This window comes from Gracilinanus agilis, chromosome 3 (assembly GCF_016433145.1).
Source record: "Gracilinanus agilis isolate LMUSP501 chromosome 3, AgileGrace, whole genome shotgun sequence".
NCBI lineage: Eukaryota > Metazoa > Chordata > Mammalia > Didelphimorphia > Didelphidae > Gracilinanus > Gracilinanus agilis.
Window position 1 is genome coordinate 13896570 of NC_058132.1, and position 21488 is coordinate 13918057.

General features: G+C 40.6%; 1 protein-coding gene across 1 annotated transcript in view; it reads right to left on the minus strand.

Annotated features, from left to right (window-relative positions):
* Positions 1 to 15724: 15724 nt before the first annotated feature.
* Positions 15725 to 21488, minus strand: part of LOC123240763 (zinc finger protein 883-like) — a 21321-nt gene continuing 15557 nt past the window's right edge. The window contains exons 2-5 of the mRNA XM_044668474.1: positions 20311 to 20437; positions 19178 to 19273; positions 17252 to 17393; positions 15725 to 16930 (exon numbers count right to left, since the gene is read on the minus strand). Of these exons, the coding sequence (XP_044524409.1) occupies positions 15835 to 16930; positions 17252 to 17393; positions 19178 to 19273; positions 20311 to 20437 (1461 nt within the window). The 3' untranslated portion in view covers positions 15725 to 15834. The remainder of the gene's footprint in view (positions 16931 to 17251; positions 17394 to 19177; positions 19274 to 20310; positions 20438 to 21488) is intronic.

Consider the following 21488-nt stretch of genomic DNA (forward strand, 5'->3'; position numbering starts at 1 on the left):
GAGGGGAAGGTAGTGGTGCAAAAGAAGGGAAGAGAGGGGAGAAAGTCTCAAAGAAACATTTTTAAAAGAAGGAGAAGCCTTAAAGAAGGGGTCAGAGGGGGACACAGAAAGCAGAGCAATGTTAGCCCTAACACACAGTTTCATGTACAATCCCCATTTTCTGGTCTTTTCTGTATATGGAATTGATCCAGTTTGTGGATGATTTTCTAGTTCTTAAAAAAAAAAAAGTCAGAGCACAGGAAAGAGCTAGACACAGAGGATAAAGGTTCTCTGCATTTTCCAAAAAAGAGAGGAGAGAAGGCAAACCCCAGGTTTGCCTCCGCTTCCCCCCAAACACCAGACAGAGCACATCACTGCAAGGACGGCTGGCGCAATGACGGGTCATAGATCCAGCCTGGCATCGCTATCGCCGTCACCGTCTTGGCTAACATTTAGCAGCACTTCAAGGCTTGTAAAGGAAAAGATTTCATTCGATCCTCACAACCACCCTGGGTTGCAGACCATCCCTGTGTGACCGATGGGGAGATGGAGGCAAGTGGAGGTGAAAGGGCTTGCCCGGGGTCACACACTTATCTAGTGTCTGCAGCTGGATTTGAACTCAGCTCTCCCTGCCTGACTGCAGGGTGCCTCCCTGAAGCCTCACATTTCCTTTTCCTGCAGTTACAGGCCGGTGATCAGGAGAATGCTGCGAGAATGCTGCAGCATTCACCCACAGGAACCCCCACCACATCTCCCAAGACACGAGGACACCATCTGGTCGCATCCCGCTGGAGCACCCAGGATCAGCCAAGCTGTCAGGCTGATCTGCCAGAAAGACTGAGCTACTCGGATCCAAACAACGCTCCCTAACGATTCCAATCCCCCTCCAGAGAGAGGTGGGAGGCCTCCAATGACAGACTGAAGCAGGTTTTTCTTTTTCCCTCCACTCTCTCTCTTTTTCTTGCCTTTTTTCTTTTTTGGCAGCATGGCTAGTAAGAATAGATGCTTGCATAATGGGTATCATGCTGTTTGCTGTTTCAGTGGGTGGGGAAAGGGCTGGAGAATTTAGGAACTCAAAATACAAAAAATAACAACAATAAGCAAAGGAATTGGGCATGGCAAAAACAACAACAAAGAGGTAATTTATTCTCTGAGTTTTCTAGAGAGCCAGAGCCTGGGATTCCCTCAGCTTTCACAGGTACATATGCATATCAAGGAGAGTTGATGTGGGGCTTCCTGAAGTTACATACTTTAAAAAAACTTAATTTTTAACTTAACTTATGTCAAATTAAATTAAAAAAAATTTTTTTAAATCCTTACCTTAGAATCTATATTGTGTATTGGTTCCAAGGTAGAAGAGCAATGAAGGCTAGGCAATTGAGTTAAGTGACTTGGCCAGGGTCACACAGCAAGGAAATATCTGAGGTCAAATCTGTCCTGTCTCTAGGCCTGGCTTTCTATTCACTGAGCCATCTAGCTGCCTCAGTTATTTGTATTCTTTATCATTTTGTTTATTTTATTTTTGTTTATCTGTTTTTGTATTTGTAAATGAAGTATAAGCAAGGTATGAATAAAATATTATGAGGAAAAAAAGAAATAGTTGGATCAATGTGGGCCACAGTATGCTTAGACATATTTGGAACCAGTTAAGTGGCTAGACCCAAGGAGAAGTCACCAGGGAGTTTAGGTCAACTCAGGAGGCTTCTAGGGCAGCACCTTGGAGATTTATGCTAGGCCCCTCTGGGGGATACTGGAAATACCCCACTATTCACATGTCTGAGCCTTAGTTCCTCACATGTTAAATAAAGGGGTTAAATGACATAAAAGGCTTGAGATTCCTGCCAGCTCCATGGATCCAAAGTCTACCTGCATTCTAAATCATCCATCAGAAGAGAACAGTCAGCCTTTGGGTAGGTTGGGGAAGATGAATACTTTGGGCCCTGATTGGGACACGGCTGACCAGAAAAGAGCCAGGACAAAGAAAAATAACATGTCCTTATCTGAGAAATAAGATGGCATTTCATGAGAGAAGAAATCCTAGCTCACCTGGGCCTTGGACCGCAACGAAGAGGAAGTCATTCTTTTCTCTTCTCCTTGCTCCTTTCTTGAAGAGCAGAATCTTGAGAAAGTAGAGCTGTAGAACAAGAAAAGGATCATGAAAGACAATTGTGCCTCAAAACTCCAACCCTACCCAGGGCAGAATTCCCCAGATGCCAGCAGACAAGCTCCCTGGTTCCTTTAGAGGGAGTGGGGAAAGGGAACCTTATGAGCAGCCCAAAATCAGAGATGGGGACTGTCACATTAACTTGGGGCCTAAAAGACTGACTCCTGTATAAATAGAAATTTTGTACCTTTGAATTACATATCCCAGCATCCCTTTCCTCCTTCATCCCCACCTTGCGTGCTTACATTGTTTGTATATAGTTGTGTGTAACTCCGCCTCTCTTCTCTCTCTTCCCGCATGTGCGACTGGGAAGGCTGGCTTTTTACTCTAGCTTTTTATTTTAGTTATTATTAATAATTGTATTAAATATAATTTTAATTCTCACATTCCCAACAAGTTTCACAGGGGACTGAAAATGACAGGTGTAATGCAGGGTTGCTAGCAGAAGCCTTTGCTTTTGCAAATTCAACTGTAAGCAGCCCTGGCAGTTAGGTGTTTTAGAATGTTCAGAAAGGCAGTTGGAGCCTGAGGCTATAAATAGTGCAGAAGCTCCAACTAAAGGGCTTTTGCCTTTTGGCTTCAGCATCTGCCTGTGCTTATTTGTCTTGGGGACATTTTGAACCAAGCTGATTTCTCTGGACCTCTCCCTGATCTCTCTTCATTTACACCGCTCCTATTTCCCGGAATTTCCCTTTGGGCCCTGGGAGGAAGGGTGGGCTTGGTGGTTGGACATTGTGGGTTTAGTTTCTGTAGGCAAGTAGGACATTCCTAAATCAAGCCACCCTTTATTTAGTGATTTGATAAATACTTTTACTTCATAGGCAGTAAAACCTTCCTGGCTGAGAGAGCAGGTCTCTCTCAGTCTAACCCTCTCCTGTGACCCATCCCCCAGCACCAGCCTTCTCCCTAGCAGCAGTTATAAAAACCTAAAAACTCTTTCCCTCTGATTATCCCTGACATTAATAAATCCCCTTTGATACCTATACAAAGCCTCTGGTGAATAATTGTATTGAAGATTAAGGCAAAGGCTGAAGAGGGAAGAATTACTTTCTTTTAATTTCTTGAGGGAACCCTAGTCATCCATCTTGGCAGGAAGTACCTACCCAAGACTTCCTGCAGACATCAATTTCACTGGCAGGGAGGAGCCTTTTGTCTCCTCCCCCAAGGGATTTTAGAAATTAACAAGAGAAACTCCCAGTCAGATCTAAAACATTTCTGACTGGCCAATCCCTCTTGTACTGTAGAGATACCTTCCCTGCTTGAAGGACCCAGCCTATTTCCTCCCAGTACCCTCTGTCTCCAGCCTCAATAAATAAGCCTGTTTGAGCTGCCCTCTTGTATACTCCCATTCATTCCCCTACCTCCCTCCTATATACCACCTCATTCATCCCTTAACCTAATCATCCCCTTATTCCCCCTTACACCAAATTACCTACTTCTTTATAACACAGGGAACTGAAAAATACTGCCAGGCTCTTATCACAGTCCTATCTCCAAAGTGCTGGGTGGTGCTGCATATAAGATTCAACCTTCCTGTGACTCAGTTGCATCTTCGCTTCAAAAGGAAAAACATTTTCATTCCTTTCCTTAATTTCCAGGATTTATAAGGAACCAACCTTATAATTTCTTTGGAGAAAGCTATTTCCAGGTCTAATTCACCACCTTTCCAAGGACAGAGATAATGTGGGCTCAACGACTCATTTGACAAATATCTATTAAATGCTACTGTGTGCCAGCTATTGGACTAGGCTCTGAGCATACAAAGATAAGGAGAAAGGTCTTATCCTCCTTACATTCTTTAGTGACTTTTCCATAGAAAATTCAACACAAAACAAAGTAATTTCCAATTGGAGGGCACTGTCAACCTCAGTTGGGGGAGCTTAGGTGGAAATGGCACATTCCTAGGATTGGCTGGCCCCAGTTTCTAGTTTTCCTCAGCTTTAAAGCTGTCCCAAGTCCTTTTGTTTCTTGGAGCCTCAGTTTCTTCATCTTCTCCCCAAGTCTCACAGATCTTTGTGAGGGCAAAATGAAATCATGGAACTGAAAGCATTTTGGCAAGCCAAACACCAAATGGCAGAGATCTCAGATAAATGGACCGAAGTTAGCCTGAAAGGCCGAGGGCCACAGGATTCTCTTCTGTTCAACAGCAGTTTTTAACCAAAGGTTTGGATTTTGGATCAGTCTGTCAATCAGCTAGATGACATGAAGTTGGGGGTGAATATATACTAGGAAAAGATGTAAGAGGAAGGGTATCCGCTCATCTCGTAAGCATCTCTCTTCCTCTCACATGGTGCACCAGGCAGATTTCTCTTACTCCGTCACAACATATCTGTTGTTCTCCCTTCTCTCCTTAAGCTTTGAGACCATGTCCTCCCTATTCACACAGCCACCCCCTCCTCATTATTTCTTTGATGGTCTAAATTTATCCAAGTCCTATCCTCTAGATTAGAGGGTCATAAATTGTTCTAGCCTCAACGGCCCCAGGATCTGCTCCTTTTCACCAATTTCTCCCTAAATTCTAAGGAAAGGTCTCAGGGTAGGAAGGTTATAATCTTGGATCAGTCGCTGGATCCTTCAATTAACTTCTCAAACTCGGAGAGCTGAAATCTGGGGGATCAAAGACCCCTTTAGTTGGAACCTTCACTCTTACATCGCCATCACAGGGCCTTTGTAAGCTCAATGACGGAGGAGGGCTGAGACTGGAGAGAGGGTGGAGTTGGCAGGCGCCAGCAGCCTTCCACACAGTCGGATCACTGGAACTCTGCTTATGTGGCACCAGATGAATCTCATCAATTCGCCCTTTGGCAAATGCAAACCCTCTGTGGGCTCAGTCTTGCAGTGGACACAAGAAGGGTCAGCAAATAGCTCCAGAGCCCTGGCTCTGCATCTATGCACAAATACATGTTAGTACTTTATGACTTTCAAAGCGCTTTACAAATGTTCATAACCTCCTGAGAGGTAGGTGCTACTGTTATCCCTATCTTACCTCTGAGCAAACTGTGGCAATAAGAGGTTGACTTGCCCAGGGTCACACAGCTAGTAAATATTTGAGGTCCCATTTGAACTCAGGGCTTTCTGACTCTAGGACTACCCTCTATCCATTGTGCCCACTTGTTATGTGGATGAGAAACACATAGGCACTTCCACTGCAGATAGTCCATTCACAGATACAGGTTACAATCCCGACATCCCACACATGAGTTTCTGCATGAGTTATTCAGTTGTTACTCAGACACATCTGCCTCTCCATGACCCTTTTCAGGGTTTTCTTGGCAAAGATATTGAAGCGGTTTGCCATTTCCATCTCCAAGTCACTTTACAGATGAGGAAACTAAGGCAACCAGAGTTGAATGACTTATCCAGGGTCGCACTGCTAGTAAATGTCTGAGGCTGGATTCGAATGTGGGAAGGTGAGTCGTTCTAACTCCCAGTCCAGTGCTCTATCCACTGCACCACCTTGCTGCCCCTTCAAGAGTTCTACTGGGGGGAAAAGTCACCTGGCGACCAAGCTTCTGGGGCTGACCTCTCCACATTTAAGAGAGCTCAGATGGAGGATCCCAGATGAGAAACTCCCTCTACCAAAGTTGCTGGGCGCCGTCTCTGTGGCTAGACTTAGGTAATGGCCCCCAGTACTCGGCCAGGGACACATAGCCCACATGTGTCAGAGGCCAGCCAGGAACGCTCTGTGGCTATTTTTCCTGAAGGCCCTCTCTGAGGGGAAAAGATTATATGATCAGTTTGTCTCCAAAGCAAGACTTGAACTTCCCTGTTCTAAGACCTTCTCTAGAGAATGAGGCTCAGGACTGTTCAGTGATTTGTCCTGCCCACAGGATTTGAACAGTTCTGTGACTCTAGGTTCAGTCCTCAGAATAACTGTGGATAGAGCATCAGTCTTGTAGTCAAGAAGTCCTGAATTCAAATCCAACCTTGGACACTTACTAGCCGTGTGATTCCCTGGGCAAGCCTATGTTTGCCTCAATTTCCTCAACTGTAAAATGGGGGTTGTTGTGAGGATCAAATAAGATAATATGTATAAAGCACTTTGCAGACCTTAAAGCAATATAAAAGCCAGACATTATTATGATCAATATAGGCGATGCCCCTGCGTGAGTAGGGCTACATTTTCCAAGGAGACAAGATCACCTGTCTATCACTCTGCTCTAAATCTAAGCTTGGGTTCACAAGGAACAATGCTGGGCAGAGGAGAACACTAATAACTGGAGAGGTCAGGGAAGGCTTCCTGTAGGAGGTAGCAACTGAGCTGTGACTTAAAGGAAGTTAGGGATTCTAAGAGTATAAGATGAAGGTGGCATGCTCTAAGAAGCACTGCAGGGGCAAAGGCATGGAGGCTGGAGCTGGAAATCAATGTTAGGTGAAGCACAAGTAGTTCTAGAAAGGGAAAGAATTGAAATATGGATGGAAAGTCAGGGGGAGCCAAAGCAGCTCCATAGGAGGGGAAGGTTGAGCTATGAGAGAGGAAGAAGAGAAAGAAGGGAGAGATGGGAAGAAATCAAGGAAAGTGAGGGAGAGGGAAAGGGGAGGAAGGAAAGGAGAGAGGAACAGAAGGACGGACGGAAGGAAGGAAGGAAGTCGGGGAGAAGCTTGCTCGACCTGAGCCTGGAACCCCTCCCCTCCCCAACTCTCATAGAGGCCCTTACCCCACCTCTGACACACTCACGCGTGCAACTTCGGCGCGCGTGTCTGTGGGTGTCTCGGACGCTCTGACAGGAGCCCAACACCCTGAGCTGCACGTACACGAAGACTCCCTTCTCACCCTTTGAAACGCCCTACGAGCAACAGTCCCCAACCCCCGACCCACAAACAGCTTCACCCACAGAACCGTGGAACTACGACTCCCAGAATCCCTCGAGATCCCAAGCGAACTACTCCAGACTAGGGTGGGGACGAAGAGGCTGTGCGCAGATCCTAGCCGCGTTCCAAGGAACACTGGGAAATGGAGTCCCGCGGCTACGCAGGCGCACTGCACAATCCACGGGTTCTGAACGAGCTGCTAACTGGCAAGGTCGGAGGGGTTCAAAGAGCGTATGCTGGGCGGGGTCTTGTGTTCCCTGGACCGCCCCCTCTGGATGCCGGGCCTCCCCGCTGTGCGCTTGTGATTTAGGGTTATTGTGCGATCCAGTGAGCTGATATATAAAGGGCTTTCGGAACCTTCAAGAAACGCTATAAATCAGGGGTCCGGACGGGTATTTCCCGTCTGGGTCGGAGGCTACTTTTTCTCCAATCAGGCAGCCTGCTCTTGTGTTTACGTACCTCCTACGTGATGGACCCAGGACTAAACTTGGAGAAAACCTGAATAGTCCTTGTCCCGTTTCTGGAATGCTCTCCCTCCTCATCTCCCTGCTTCCTCCAAGACTCAGCTAAAATTCACAGAAAGCCTTTCCTGATCCCTCTTTTAAAATATATTTTATATATTATATATATTATATTTTAAACATATAAATAGATATTTTATTGTCAACATTTTATATAGAAATAAATATACTTTTATTTTATAGTATATATTTTACATATAAATATTGTGTTTTATATTTATTTTTATATATGTATACCATGACATGATTTTCAATTTTCATTTCTGTCTTGGCACTCCCACCCCTCTACTTTTTGAGAAAACAAGAAACTAAATCCTTACAAATCTGTGTAGTCAAGCAATTCTTTTAATCCTGGTGCTTTCGGTTGATTATTTCCAACTCATGTGGCATAGATCTTGTTTGTGAAACTATTGGCAGGCTGTCTCCTGGATTAGGCTGAGTTCCTTGAGAGTCCAGGCACAATACCTGGCAGAATTGTAGAAGCTTAATAATAAATATTGTCATATTCAAACTCTGGGAGTTGTGAGTCTCACCTTGATTGACAGGTGAAGACAGTTGGAGACATGGGAATGTTCCCAGATGCCCTGAGGACAAGAGGAAAGGCAGTTGGCTAGAGGATATAAATACCCTGACAGCCATCTGACAAGGACTCTTGGCCTGGAACCCTTGGCCTTGGACATTGATCTCTGATCTTGGAGCATTGGCCTGTGGATCTCTGACTGTGGGTCCTCTGATTCTCTCTGAATTCCCCCTAGATATTTAGACATCTGAACCGTCATTAGATATTGAGGTATGTGGGCCTGGGTGAGAATCAGGAAGAGGGAAGGAGAAGAAGCAGAGGGAGGTGAGGGAGGTATTTCCTGACGGCTGTAGGATTGACATAACCACTGGCAATAAGAAGCTGAGAGGGATCATTGATACCTGTATCAACAGAGCATATTGCTCGCTCTGGTTTGGCCGTGGCCAAGCTGAGCCAGAGGAGGTGAAGAACAAGAGATCCAGCATTACTGAAACAGCCTACAAGTCCTGAGGGATTAGTAAGCATAGCCATTAGTGACAGAGTCTCCTATCTCCAATCTGTTCTTGATTATTCCTTTCCCTTATTAACATCTATAGATAAAGTCTATTAAGTACCTTCCTGAGTGGTTATTACATCACAACCCTTGGGGAGGGAGCAACGCAGTCAGATGAAAATGTTATCCAAGGCTAATAGAGCCCAATATTAATAATCAATCCAACCCCAGGTAGGACCTGAAAGGGTTACCCATCCACCTGACCTTTAGGGATCCTGCCTGGGCACTGTTATCAAGAAGGGGCAGTTATTATAACATCCAGCTGAATGACAGGACTCGGGTGTCCCTGCACCAGCTATCAAGGAAATCCAAGGCACAGCTTCCCTGATTAATATACCCTATAATAACTATAATAGTAGACAAAGGTACCTTCTTCATAACAATATTTATTGATTTACTGACTGAGAGGAATCCTATTTAATACACAAAGAAAATTGATTAGAATCATTGGTTAAGAAGAAGGAGAAAAATTTAGAGTTTGCTTATCTATAGCTAATGCCAATGCTAGTCACAGATCAAAATGGGTTTTATTTCACTCGAAAGTGTCACAATTACCAGCAGTTGGTGGGGAATGTGCATTCACCAATCAACCAGTAGCATTTATACATTACATGAAATAAAGATGGTTTTTCACTACAGTGCCTCAAAGAAAATAAGAGTATCCTTGTTAAGAAAAATTTATAACTATATATGCGTATATATAAATATAAAACAATGTATAACAAAATATATAACAATAACAGGAGATAAATATGGAATGATTCCTTATTATTGTAGCTTATAGCTAATTTTATTAAATCAAAGGGAATTGTTAGGCTAACTAAGGAAGAAAGATATTCCAGAGACTGAAGTCCTTCTTTTAAGATTTTTCTTGGTACCAATTACAGGAAAAATGAATAACCTGAAAGAAATCAACTGTTGTAGATGGTCACGTAGGCATCAACCACAACAAAATGGCAAATACAGAACAAATGGGGGCCGTTATGTTCTCCCCAAAATTCACTTTCAACAATATCATATACAATCTATTCTAGATAGAAATGAATTCTACATAGTGAATTTGTACCTGCATTATGTACTTATACAGTAGGCATACTTATAGATGTGTATACACATTCCTCCATGTAGTATACAACATATATTTGTGGGAAGGGGAAAAAATAAACTAGAAGAAAATGGATGGTGCTCCGAAATATAGAGAGTTCATTTCTATTGTTATTGCTTCAACATGAAAGAATTTCAGGGGCTTTGCTGATAGATTCAAGTATATAAAAGTAATGAACATGCCTATATGAGGATACTTTGTAGAATTTACAAGAAACCAATACATCTATAAGGATGTAATACCATGTATTCAATGAAGTGAATAGATAATTGACACAAGAAAATAAACACAATTTGGAAAGAAGTACTTTGGACAATGTTCTCTGGAATTAATAAAGAAATACAAAGTAAGACAGGTAAGAAGTCCCATCTCCTGTCTATTAAACTATTGGGGGCAAAAGCAGTATTGCTAAGGCTGTGAGGGAAACCTAAACATTAACTACTATTGACTGTAGCTTTTTTTGGATAACAATCTGGAAATATTGATTGATATACATGACATAAAACTGGTCATACACATAGAAACAGTAATTCCATTACTAAGAATACATCCTCAAGAAAATAATTGAAATTAGCAATGAAAGGTGAGAAAGATTCAACAACTCATAAATTGCTACAAGTAGAAATAAGTTCTTTTTTATTTTATAAACATCAGCAAACAACACATAAGAAAACATGACATCTCAACAATCTAGTATTTAAAAGTGACAAGAATAAATAAAATTTATTTTACATTAATATACGTTAGTAGTTCATCACTAGCATTACTTTTATGTCTGGTGAAAAACAAATTACTTCTGAAAGATTTTTCAGTGATCATTATATTCAAAGGGTTTTCTCCATTTTAAAATTGTATTCTCAACTTTAATACCAAAAGAGAATTTTCCTATACATACACAGCAGACACAAAAACATTGTATATGATACCATGAATTTCTATTTATCAGTTTTCTTTTTTAAAAAGTATATATTAAATGTAAATGTAAACTCTATACCAAAACCCATTTTTTGGGACTGTCTCCTTATTGGGGAAGATGAATGCCTTGTCCAATGTGAGCGATGGTTCAGAGCTGGCCCCCATGAGAATGCCAATCTTCCCCAGTTCTACTTTGGGACTCTAAGGGCATTTCGTTTTGGAATTCTTCAAGACCCAATTCATTAAGATACCAGTGAAGTCACTTCTGGCCCTTCTGCCTTCTTGTTTCAAGAGAAAAGATGGGAGAAACCAACTTCACTTCAGGTTGCTGAAGAAAAAGACTATAGGAAGACATTAGAGGAACTGGCAGTCTCCATCATATCCTTATTCCCAGCTTGCTTCAATAAAGATTTCAGAGAGTCTCCCCTTGGGTGAAATCCATGACTCTCTTGATTGAGCCAAGTTATCTTTCTCCCAATGAGAGAGCTCCTTCGTTACTATTATTTGGTTCAGTTCAGTCATTTCAGATTGTTCATAACCCCATTTAGAGTTTTCTTGGCAAAGAAATTGGAGTGGCTTGCCATTTCCTTTTCTAGCTCATTTTCCAGATGAGGAACCGAGTCAAGCAGGGTTAAATGACTTGCCCAGGGTTACACAGCTAAAAAGTGTTTGAGGCCACATTTGAACTCAAGATGAGTCTTTCTGACTTTTGGTTCAACACTCAATCCACTTTGCCACCTAGTGGCCCATTTGGCATATTCTATGAATACTTTGGTTTCTGTTCTGTACTGATTTGGATAAATAAGTTTCTTTGCTATGTATATCTTTTATTTTATTTTTGTATATTTATCTGTATTCTTTATGTCTTATTTTCATTATTAGTTTATTATTAATACTTTTAATTACTCTGTATATTCTTTGTGGGATTGGGATTTGGTGGGAAAGGGGTTAAGCCTTGGATTGATGTCTCCCTTACTCCCAGAAATGACAAATCAGAAGTAAAAATGAACCCAAACATAACTCCTAGACAAGTAATATTTAAGGAAACAAATACATAGCCAGGAGCCCTCTTTTCTAAGGAGATCAATGCAGCTTCTGGTTCCAACCTTTTCCTTATCCTCCTGAAAGGATTTAAAGTTTCCCTTGGAGGAGGGTGAGGGCAGAAGAGACTAGAAATGTCTACTCTGTCTTGCTTCAGGCCACATGAGGGTAGCTTCTCACCACACATGGGGCCTCTCTCCTACAGCATCTTTCTTTGAAAATGTCTTGCTTGTCGGTGCTTCCTTCTCAACTTCCTTCTGTTCTCTTCTGTACATTTAAAAAAGTTTTAAGTATTTTTTGTAAAATCACTATCACTAACTCCTGCTCTCTCAGTTAAGAGAGAAACAGACAGAGAAACTCTTGTGATAAATAACCATAGTCAAACAAAATAAATCCACATAGGGGCCACATCCAAAAAATGTATCTCTTTCTGCACTTTGTGTCCTTCACCTCTCACTTAGGAGGTGGATAACTTGCTTCATCATAGGTCCTTTGGAGATACATAGTCATCGCTTTGACCAGAATTCTTAAGTCTTTAGAAGTTATTTTTTTAGAGTTTATATCTTTTCCTTTGATTTCTTTCTTTTGGGAAGTGACTAGTAGAGTCTATCTTTACTTTGTCCTCTAGTTCTAATATCTCCAGACACTTCTATTTATGATTTATTTAAATATAGTGTTTAGGATTTTTTTTTGAAAGTATGGTTTTCAGAATCCAGTGATCCTTAAATGACTTCTTCTTGACTTGTTTTCTAGGTCAGATGTTTCTGATATCAGAAAGTTTATACCTTCTTCTAATTTTTCAAATTATTAAACTTTGTTATCTCATGGAGGCATTGTTTATATTTGATCTATATTGTGTTTCAGGCAGTCTAATATGTGGGCAAGTTTTGACATTTTTCTGTTCTAAACTATTTATTCTTCCAACTCTTTCCTCCAGCATTTTTATTTTTCATTTGTTTTGTTTCTTGCTTCATTACAACCAAGTATTCATGTAATCTTCATGGAAAATCCATCTTCCCCCTTGAAGTTACTGCTTTAGTTGTCATAGGGTTACACTCTCTTTTTGAAGAATCTCTAGATTCACAATACTTTTGTATATTGGTCAGTATTTACTTTGATTTACTCATATCTCTAATTATAGTTCCTGAATCAGGCTTTATGTTATGGCCAGGCTCCATCCCTTAGTGTGCTTTTGGGTGGGATGGTTGATCTTGCTCGGTCTCATACTGGGTCCCCTAGGCTTCTGTACTGACCCCTACCTCTTGGGACTACATTGCTCCCAGGGATCTTCAGGGCCCTCTGTTGAATCTAAGGACAGAATGCTAAGTACCTCAACTCCCCTGCATACCTGGAAGGTCCCACTCTTCTGCCATGCTGCTCTGATAACTGCTACTCCCCAGAGTTTATAAGGTTCCCAATCAGGGGTTTTCTAGATGGGGATTCCCTACTCTTTCTGACTCTGAACCCTGGACTCTTGAAGATTATAAGTATCAAGGGCACTTGTGTGGCTCAGTGGATTGGGAGTCAAGCCTAGAGATGGGAAGTCCTAGGTTCAATTTTGGTCTTAGACACTTCCCAGCTGTGTTACCCTGGGCAAGTCACTTAATACCCATTGCCTAGCCCTTACCACTCTTCTGCCTTGGAACCAATATACAGTATTGATTCTAAGACAGAAGGTAAGGGTTTTGAAAAAAGAGTATAAGTATCTCTAGCCTGTCCCTGACTGTGCTGGGTGCCGTTTGCCTGGCCAGAGCTGACATTAATGATGGCTCCCTTTCCTATTGTCCATGGGCTTCCAGCTGACTTTTTCTGCAACTCTGAATTCATGACTATAATTTCTCACTGAATTTCTTGATCACTAGTCATGAGTTGCAGGTTCTTGTTGGAAGCAGTATATGGGAACCAGGTAGTCATCTTGGACTGGTCTTTCCAGTATTTAGGATACTGCATAATTTTCTAATATGGTACTTATAGTTCATAATCACTAAGGCTAAAGGCTTTCTCATCTTCATTACAATCAAGAGGAATCCAAGTCCTATGAGGAAGGGGAAAGAAAGGGAATAAGCATTTTTATGATACTCACTCTGTGCCAGACACTGTACTAAGTACTTTTACAAACATTTCATTTGATCCACACAATAACCTTGCAAGGTAGATATTGTTGTTATCCCTATTTTATAATTGGGGAAACTGAGGCAAACAGAAGTTAAGTAATGTTCCCAGGGCCACATAGATAGTAAGTTTTTGAGGTCAGATTTGAACTCAGGAGTTCTTAATTCTGGAATCAGTGCTCTATTCACTTCACCACCTGTATGAAGTCCTCAATGAGTTATCTTATGCTCAGTAAGACATCCCTTATGCCTGAAACTTTTCCCATATTGCTTCTATTCATATAGTTCTCTTGCCATGAGAGGGTTGGTTCACAGATTTGAGGATATTTAGCCTAAAAAAGAGAAGACTTGTAGAGACATAATACAGTCAATCCTTCTACATTGCAACTTTCCCCACTGCAGTTTTGATATATTACTGATTGGCATAAGAAGTTAAATTGGAAGTTTTGTGGAAGCCATAGACACACGAAGGCCAGCAGATGACACAAGACACCCACAGTGCTTAGCATACAGTAGGATTTTAATAAATGTTAGTTAACTGATCACTATGAAGTAGCAAGAGGGCTAGGAAGACCTTCGGTTCAAATGTTGCTTCTGACTCATACTATCTGTGAAACCATGCATCAACCCTTTCAGTTCTGATAACTAGACCTGTACCTTATAGACCCATCAATCTGCATCTGTGGAAGGAGTTTCCTACACCAGTTAAACCACATCTGGGCAAAATAAAATGGATAATTTCATATTGTTGTTCACGTTGTTGATCATTTGTGTTTTGGGGGAAATTTCATATCCTGTGACCATTTATCTCTTAGAGAATAGCTCTTGGTCTTGTATGGTTCCCTTTGCATCTTGGATATCGAACTTTTTCTTAGTTATTTTATGACAAAATTTGGTGTCAAACAAGGATTTCTTATCATCCTGCTTACAATGATTTTACTCACACACATTTTCATTTTAGTTATCAAAATAAATTATCTATTTTTATCTTTTGGACTTCTTCCATCTCATGTTTGATAATGACTTTGCGCCCAAACCACAGATTTGAAAGGTACCTCTCTTTTAATTTTTTTTTTTAAACTGTGACCTTTTATTAGGAAGCAGTTTGGCAGAGATTAGTTTTTGAGCAGTGCTTTACACCCTCGGCCAAAATAAGCTGTAAGACTAAATGAGCACTTCAGTCACTTGTAGAAGGATTCTCCTTCAGGTGTAAGGTTGGATTAGATGGCCTCCGATGTTCCTTTCATCCTGAAGTTCTGTAAAATCCCTGATGGTTTCCTTAAGGAGTGATGACTCAGAATTTTCCCCAATGTATTATAATCACAATTTCTCTAAGATCAATCCTTTAATGGCCCAAGAGACATGAACTACTGCCAAAAGCTTTCCCAAATTCATATATTAACATTGTTCCCAGCTAATTTAGTTTTTCCTGATTCCTAAGGGATGAATGGTATCTAAAGACTTTACTATATTTGTTCCCATGATACTGCTTCTATTGGTATGCTGTATCCTAGGATTCCCAAAGGAATGAATAAATGAACGATATTTATTAGGTGTTTAAAATGGGCCAGGTTCTATGCTAAGTGCTAGTGACACAAGTGCAAAAAGTCAGAGTCTGCCCTCCAGGAGCTTACATTCTAATAAGGAAAGAATATATAGAGGAATAACAGAGAAGGGTGTTGTGGTCTAGGAAGTCACTTTTTCTTTTCACTTCTGGTAGTGTGCAATTAATATTTAGACTCTCAGGTGGAAAGCAGGAGGAAGGAGAAGTGGCAGGGGCATGGCAGAAAATGCCCAGAGAGCAGTGTGGTGCTGGACCTAAGTGAAGCTAGATGAGGTGAACTCTCACCAACCAGGAGCACAGGGCTCTAGAGTGGAAGCCAGAGAGGCAGATCAAAGCAGAGCGTGAAGTGATGGTAGCAGCAGGGCAGGAGGCAGCCAGGAATCAGCACTGTGGAAGATTGCCCAGCATTTATTGCATTTAAAAGGTTACTCTCCATTATGAATTCTGATGGTGACTAGGGGAGAAGCTGGTGCTACAGGCTTTCCAGAGTCATTACATTCAAAGGGTTTTTCCCTGATGGAGAAAGATTCCACTGCCTTCCCACATTCATTAACGTAATACAGTTTCTTTATTATGAAGTCTCTGATGCCTCCTAAGTAATGAACGTCGCCGAAAACCTCTCCCACATTCATTACATTCAAAGGGCTTCTCTCCAGTGTGAATTAACTTGTGTTCTGTAAGATTTGCTTTGTGTTTGAAGGCCTTATCACACTCATTACACTCAAAGGGCTTCTCCCCGGTATGAAATATCTTGTGTAGATTAGCTCCGGTGTGAAGTTTCCGATGCTTCCGAAGTGCTGAAGTTTGCCTGAAGTTTCTCCCACATTCACTACATTCAAAGGGCTTTTCTCCCGTATGAATTAATTTGTGTTTAGTAAGACTTGCTTTGCAGTTGAAGGCTTTCCCACACTCATTACATTCAAAGGGTTTCTCTCCAGTATGAATTCTCATATGGAGAGTAAGTTTTGATGGGTAGGAGAAAGCCTTTCCACACTCATTACATTCAAAGGGCTTTTCTCCTATGTGAATTTTCTTATGTTTAGTAAGCCTTCCTTTGTCTATAAAGGCTTTCCCACATTCATTACATTCAAAGGGTTTCTCTCCAGTATGAATTCTCTTATGGAAAATCAACTTTGATGGGTAGCAGAAAGCTTTCCCACACTCATTACATTCAAAGAGTTTCTCTCTAGTGTGAATTCTCTTATGGAGAGTAAGACTTGAGGGGTAGCAGAAGGCCTTTCCACATTCATTACATTCAAAAGGTTTCTCTCCAGTGTGAATTCTCTTGTGTCCAATAAGACTTGATCGGTAGCAGAAAGCCTTCCCACATTCATTACATTCAAAAGGTTTCTCTCCTGTGTGAATTTTCTTATGTCCAGTAAGTCTTCCTTTGTCTATGAAGGCTTTCCCACACTCGTTACATTTAAATGGTTTTTCTCCAGTATGAATCCTCTTATGGAGAGTGAGTTTTGATGGGTAGCAGAAGGTCTTCCCACACTCATTGCATTCAAAGGGTTTCTCTCCTGTGTGAATTTTCTTATGTTCTGTTAGTCTTCCTCTTTCTATGAAGGCCTTCCCACATTCATTACATACAAAGGGTTTCTCTTGAGAATGGATATTGTCATGCTTCCATAGTGAGGTTTTCCTAAAAAATTTCCCATGTGGTTTTTCTCCAGTGACTGGCCGATGATACTGACCAAGGTCTGAGTGGTAACTGAAGGACTTCCTGCATGTATTATATCTATATTGGTTCTTATTTGGGGAGATTTTATAACATTTAAGGAGACTGGAAAATTGCTTAGAGTTCTTGGCATGGACAACATATTTACAAATGCCTTTTCCTTTTGGAATTCTCTGTTGTGGAAGGTTTAAACTGAGACCAAAATTTCTCTCAAGTCTTTTATCACCGTGATTGGTGGTTGTTTTCCTGGATTTTCTCTCTTTGTTTTCCTTCTGCCTTTTTAACCTGTTATCACATTCCCAGACTCCTGTCAATCTGCAATCCCTAGGATTATCCTTTGCAAGTCCTTCCTTGGATGACTCTCCCATAGAAATGTCCTGGATTGGAAGTGACTCTGTTTCATACCACATCTCCCGAATGAAAGAACCTGAAGGAGACAAAAAAAGGATTAACCTATTATTCTTAGGGAGGGAAAGAAAACTACTTGTCAGTACTTTCTAGACTGTCTCCTCCATGAAGGGGAATTACTGTTCTTGCAAATATAGAGCAAACAATGTTAAAACTGAACCAAAGAACAAGTTGGATAGGAATATCCGGCAGAAATACCACAAATCCACCATGCTGCCTTAAATAAGTTTCCGGGACTAAGTTGTTAATTGTCATTCATGGAGATTCTCTAAGATGGCTGGCTTATTTCTCTAATCTGATATCATCACAATCCCAATATCCTGCTACCCTAGTCAATGTAATGGGCAAAATGTCTAAATTTTCAGAAGGGGGAAGAATGGATTTTACAGATTACAGATAAGAAGCCTAAAGCCAGTTATTGGCAAAATTCTCAAATTTATCATCAGATAGTTTGTAAGTATGAGGAAGTGCTCAGAAAGATCCAGAACGGGTCCAAGAAGAATGGGTTCTACAAAACAAAACTTGTTTCTCTTCATTGCTAACATTTCTTGATTGGTTGATTAAAGGACACTGGACAAATCAGGTTCTGAGATTTCAATATCATATTTTTCCAATTTTCTCAAGATAATACTAGTAATAAAACCCAGGGCTGTGGATGTTTACACATAAAAGTAATAAGCAAAGAGAAGTGAAGATTTTAGCTAAAGGAGACAAATCTGGTCACTTAAGTATCAACAAAACTTATTGAGAAGATAGTTATAAGAAGACTTTTTTGAGTCTCAGTTTCCTTTTCCGTAAAATGAAGGGTTAGACAAAATAAGCTTTGAGAACCCATTCAACCTTCTATATTGAAACTGATAAAAAACAGAAGGGCATGCCTCATTTAAACTAAGAGGAAAGATAAAAGACGAAAGAGTAGCAATGCATATTAAGAAGATATACAAGTAGGAATGGGGGGAAGCATAGTAGAAATTACTTAAAGAACTGTGGAGGTCAAAAGAGATGCAAGATTGTCAACAGAATACGTTACAGATCATGGAGAGATAACAAAGAAATAGATTAAGATTTCAGGAAACGGATGCCAAGACTGGCACAGAAACAGGCAGGATGTGGTGATGAGGATGCTATTACCTAGAGTCCCCTCTTTCTGTTAAAAACAGAGAAGCCAATATAATCATTTCCTGACATGGCTTAATGATAATTTTGAAAAAGTGGAGGAACACACAAGGGTAATCCTATTCCGGATATGAGTCTCAACAATAGGGAGGAATTTGGTGCTGAACTGGGAATGATAGGAATCTTAGGGATAAGTAATCATTCCAATCAGAAAAGAGGAAGAATCCCTCTGACATGTACGCTAGATTTTGGAAAAGTGTAATCCAAAGGATTCAAAGTAGAGATTGGTAGGATCCATTGGCTAAAATTCTACAAGGGAAAATAAGCCATGAGCAATGGCAACTATCCAGAATAAAATTCTGAAGGTAAAAGAAGTGATTCCACAAGGAAGTTGTCTAAAGAGGCTGTTTTGGATGCCTGGGGAACTCACCATAACTTAGTTGTTTTTTGTTAAACGCTTACCTTCTATCTTAGAATCAATGCTATGTATTGGTTCCAAGGTAGAAGAGCAGAGAGGGCTATGCAATGGGGGTTAAGTGACTTGACTAGAGTCGCGCAGCTAGGAAGTGTCTGAGGCCAGATTTGAACCCAGAACCACCCATCTTCAGGGCTGGGTCTCTGTCCTCTGAGTCATTAAGCCTTCCCATCTTTCCATGTCTCTTGTTTGCTTGGTTGCCAATCACTTACCTGAATGAGGACTTCTTGAGAGTTCTCCCTCTGGTATCCATGGGACTTCGCCATCCTCCAACTGGTGGATCACTTCTGGTTGAAAAACAAGGAGTCCTGCTCATGGGAAAAGAAATGAGAGAGTTTAGGATTGAGAAGTCTCACCTTGCAATCCTAGACTCCTTTGCTTCTTAAATAAAAGATGGCATTTTAGCGAGTGTCAGAGGCAATACAAGGGACTTCTGAGGCATGTTCTTAATTGCACTCACAGGAAACATGGACTGGAAGAAGGGGATCCAAAGTTGATCTGGCCCCAAAAGAAGTGTAGGCCATTGATCCACTCCTCTGAAGAAGATGGGAACTTTGTTATCTTCTGGGTATGTGCACTTGGACATTACATAGTGTGAAAATTTACTTTTTATATACTATATTATTTTTTTTTATCAGAGTGTTGGATTAAAAAGGTTATATTAGGGAGAATTCCTGAGCCAGATCTTAGAACTGGAGCCATTCAATCAATAGATTTTTGTATTCTCTTTGTCCTGAGAAATGTGGTCCTTTCATAGACTGGCTAACAAGAAAAAGTTCTACGATAATACTTTTTCCTGCATACATGGAAAACTTCACGTATCAGTTTGAGGAAAGGCTGAGGATCTGATGGACCATCTCTTAATTAGCTATCACCAATTAATTGATTATCAAAGGAGGGGCTGAATAAAGCACTCCCCAAAATATATATAGGTACTTGGACCAGGAGTTTCCATTGTTTTATGATGGTCGAGAGAGTCATTTAACCACAATTAGGATATCTTGACCAGTCAACTAAGAAATTATTTTAAAATTAAGAAAAACCAATCTCACAGGATATAAGATTTAAGCTTTGATCTGGAATGAACAGAAAGCAGGGAAAATACCGCCTCGGGACCAGCCAAATAAAGACGTAGATTTCCAATTTAGGAAAGAGAAGTCTTTTCTCTTGGGACCAGGAAGCAGAAACAGCCTCTCTTGACCTCAAAGGATTTAGGAATTCCCATTCATTACACAGTATTGACTATTTCTGAGAATGGAAACCTCTCATAAACAATTTAGATATACCACAGCTTTTCAACAAATGAGTATAAAGACACTCCAATGGGCAGGCTCTGATTCCTTACCAAGTAAGACCAGGTTCTTATAGTTTTCCAGCATCACATCTCTGTATAGATCCCTCTGAGCAGTGTTTAGCTGCTTCCACTCCTCCTGAGTGAAGTCAACAGCCACATCCTTGAATGTCAGTCGTTTCTGAAACAAATGAGTTTCTTTTCAACTGAAGACTACCCATTATTTAGATCATCAAGGAGATGTGAAGTTGACAAGAGATATCGGGATTGGTCCTCGTGGCAGCGAACATTTTGAATAGTCTACACCAGTGGTTCCCAAACTTTTTTGGCCTCCCGCCCCCTTTCCAGAAAAAAAATATTACTTAGCCCCCTAGAAATTAATTTTTTTTCATTTTAATAGCAATTAATAGGAAAGATAAATGCACCTGTGGCCATCACCGCCTTCCTGGATCGCTACAGCACCCACCAGGGGGCGGTGGCGCCCACTTTGGGAATCACTGCTCTACACTAAACATTTACTAAGAATACAGTTATTTTATGCTTCGATTATTCCAAATAATAATTATTTCTAATCTAGTATCACAAGATATTATGTATAATTACTATTATTGCATAATCATTATTTGTTCTGCAACTCATAGTTTTGCTTAACTGTTTTAAGTTCATCCTTATAAGTCCTTTCCCATCATGAACCTTATTCTCTACTCAAACACAAATATAATTCATCTACATTGTTTTATTAGATATACAACTCTAATATCACCAATCACTTATACACACTAACTTGGAAAATGCTCAACATGGCCACAAGGCTCCATCACTGACCACCAAGTCTGGAGAAGAATTCAATAGGAAACAAATTGCATTCTTGGGTGAAGGTTCTCACCAATTCCTACAAAGGCAACCCAGATCTCTCACCTGAACCATTACTTTTCCAATTCAAGAGTCCCACGGTTCAGAATTCTCTAGCAGTGAATGGTACAAAACATCTTAAAGAACCCATACCACATACTATATACAAAGAACAATGAGACTAATTCTCGATGGGGCAAAAATATAAAGTAAAATAAAACATATAATACAAATATAAAATAATATAAAATAAAATTTAAAAATATAAAAATAACTGTGTGACCCTGGGCAAGTCACTTGACCCCCATTGCCCTTACCAATCTTCCACCTATGAGACAATACACTTTTTGTACAAGGGCTTAAAAATATATATATATATA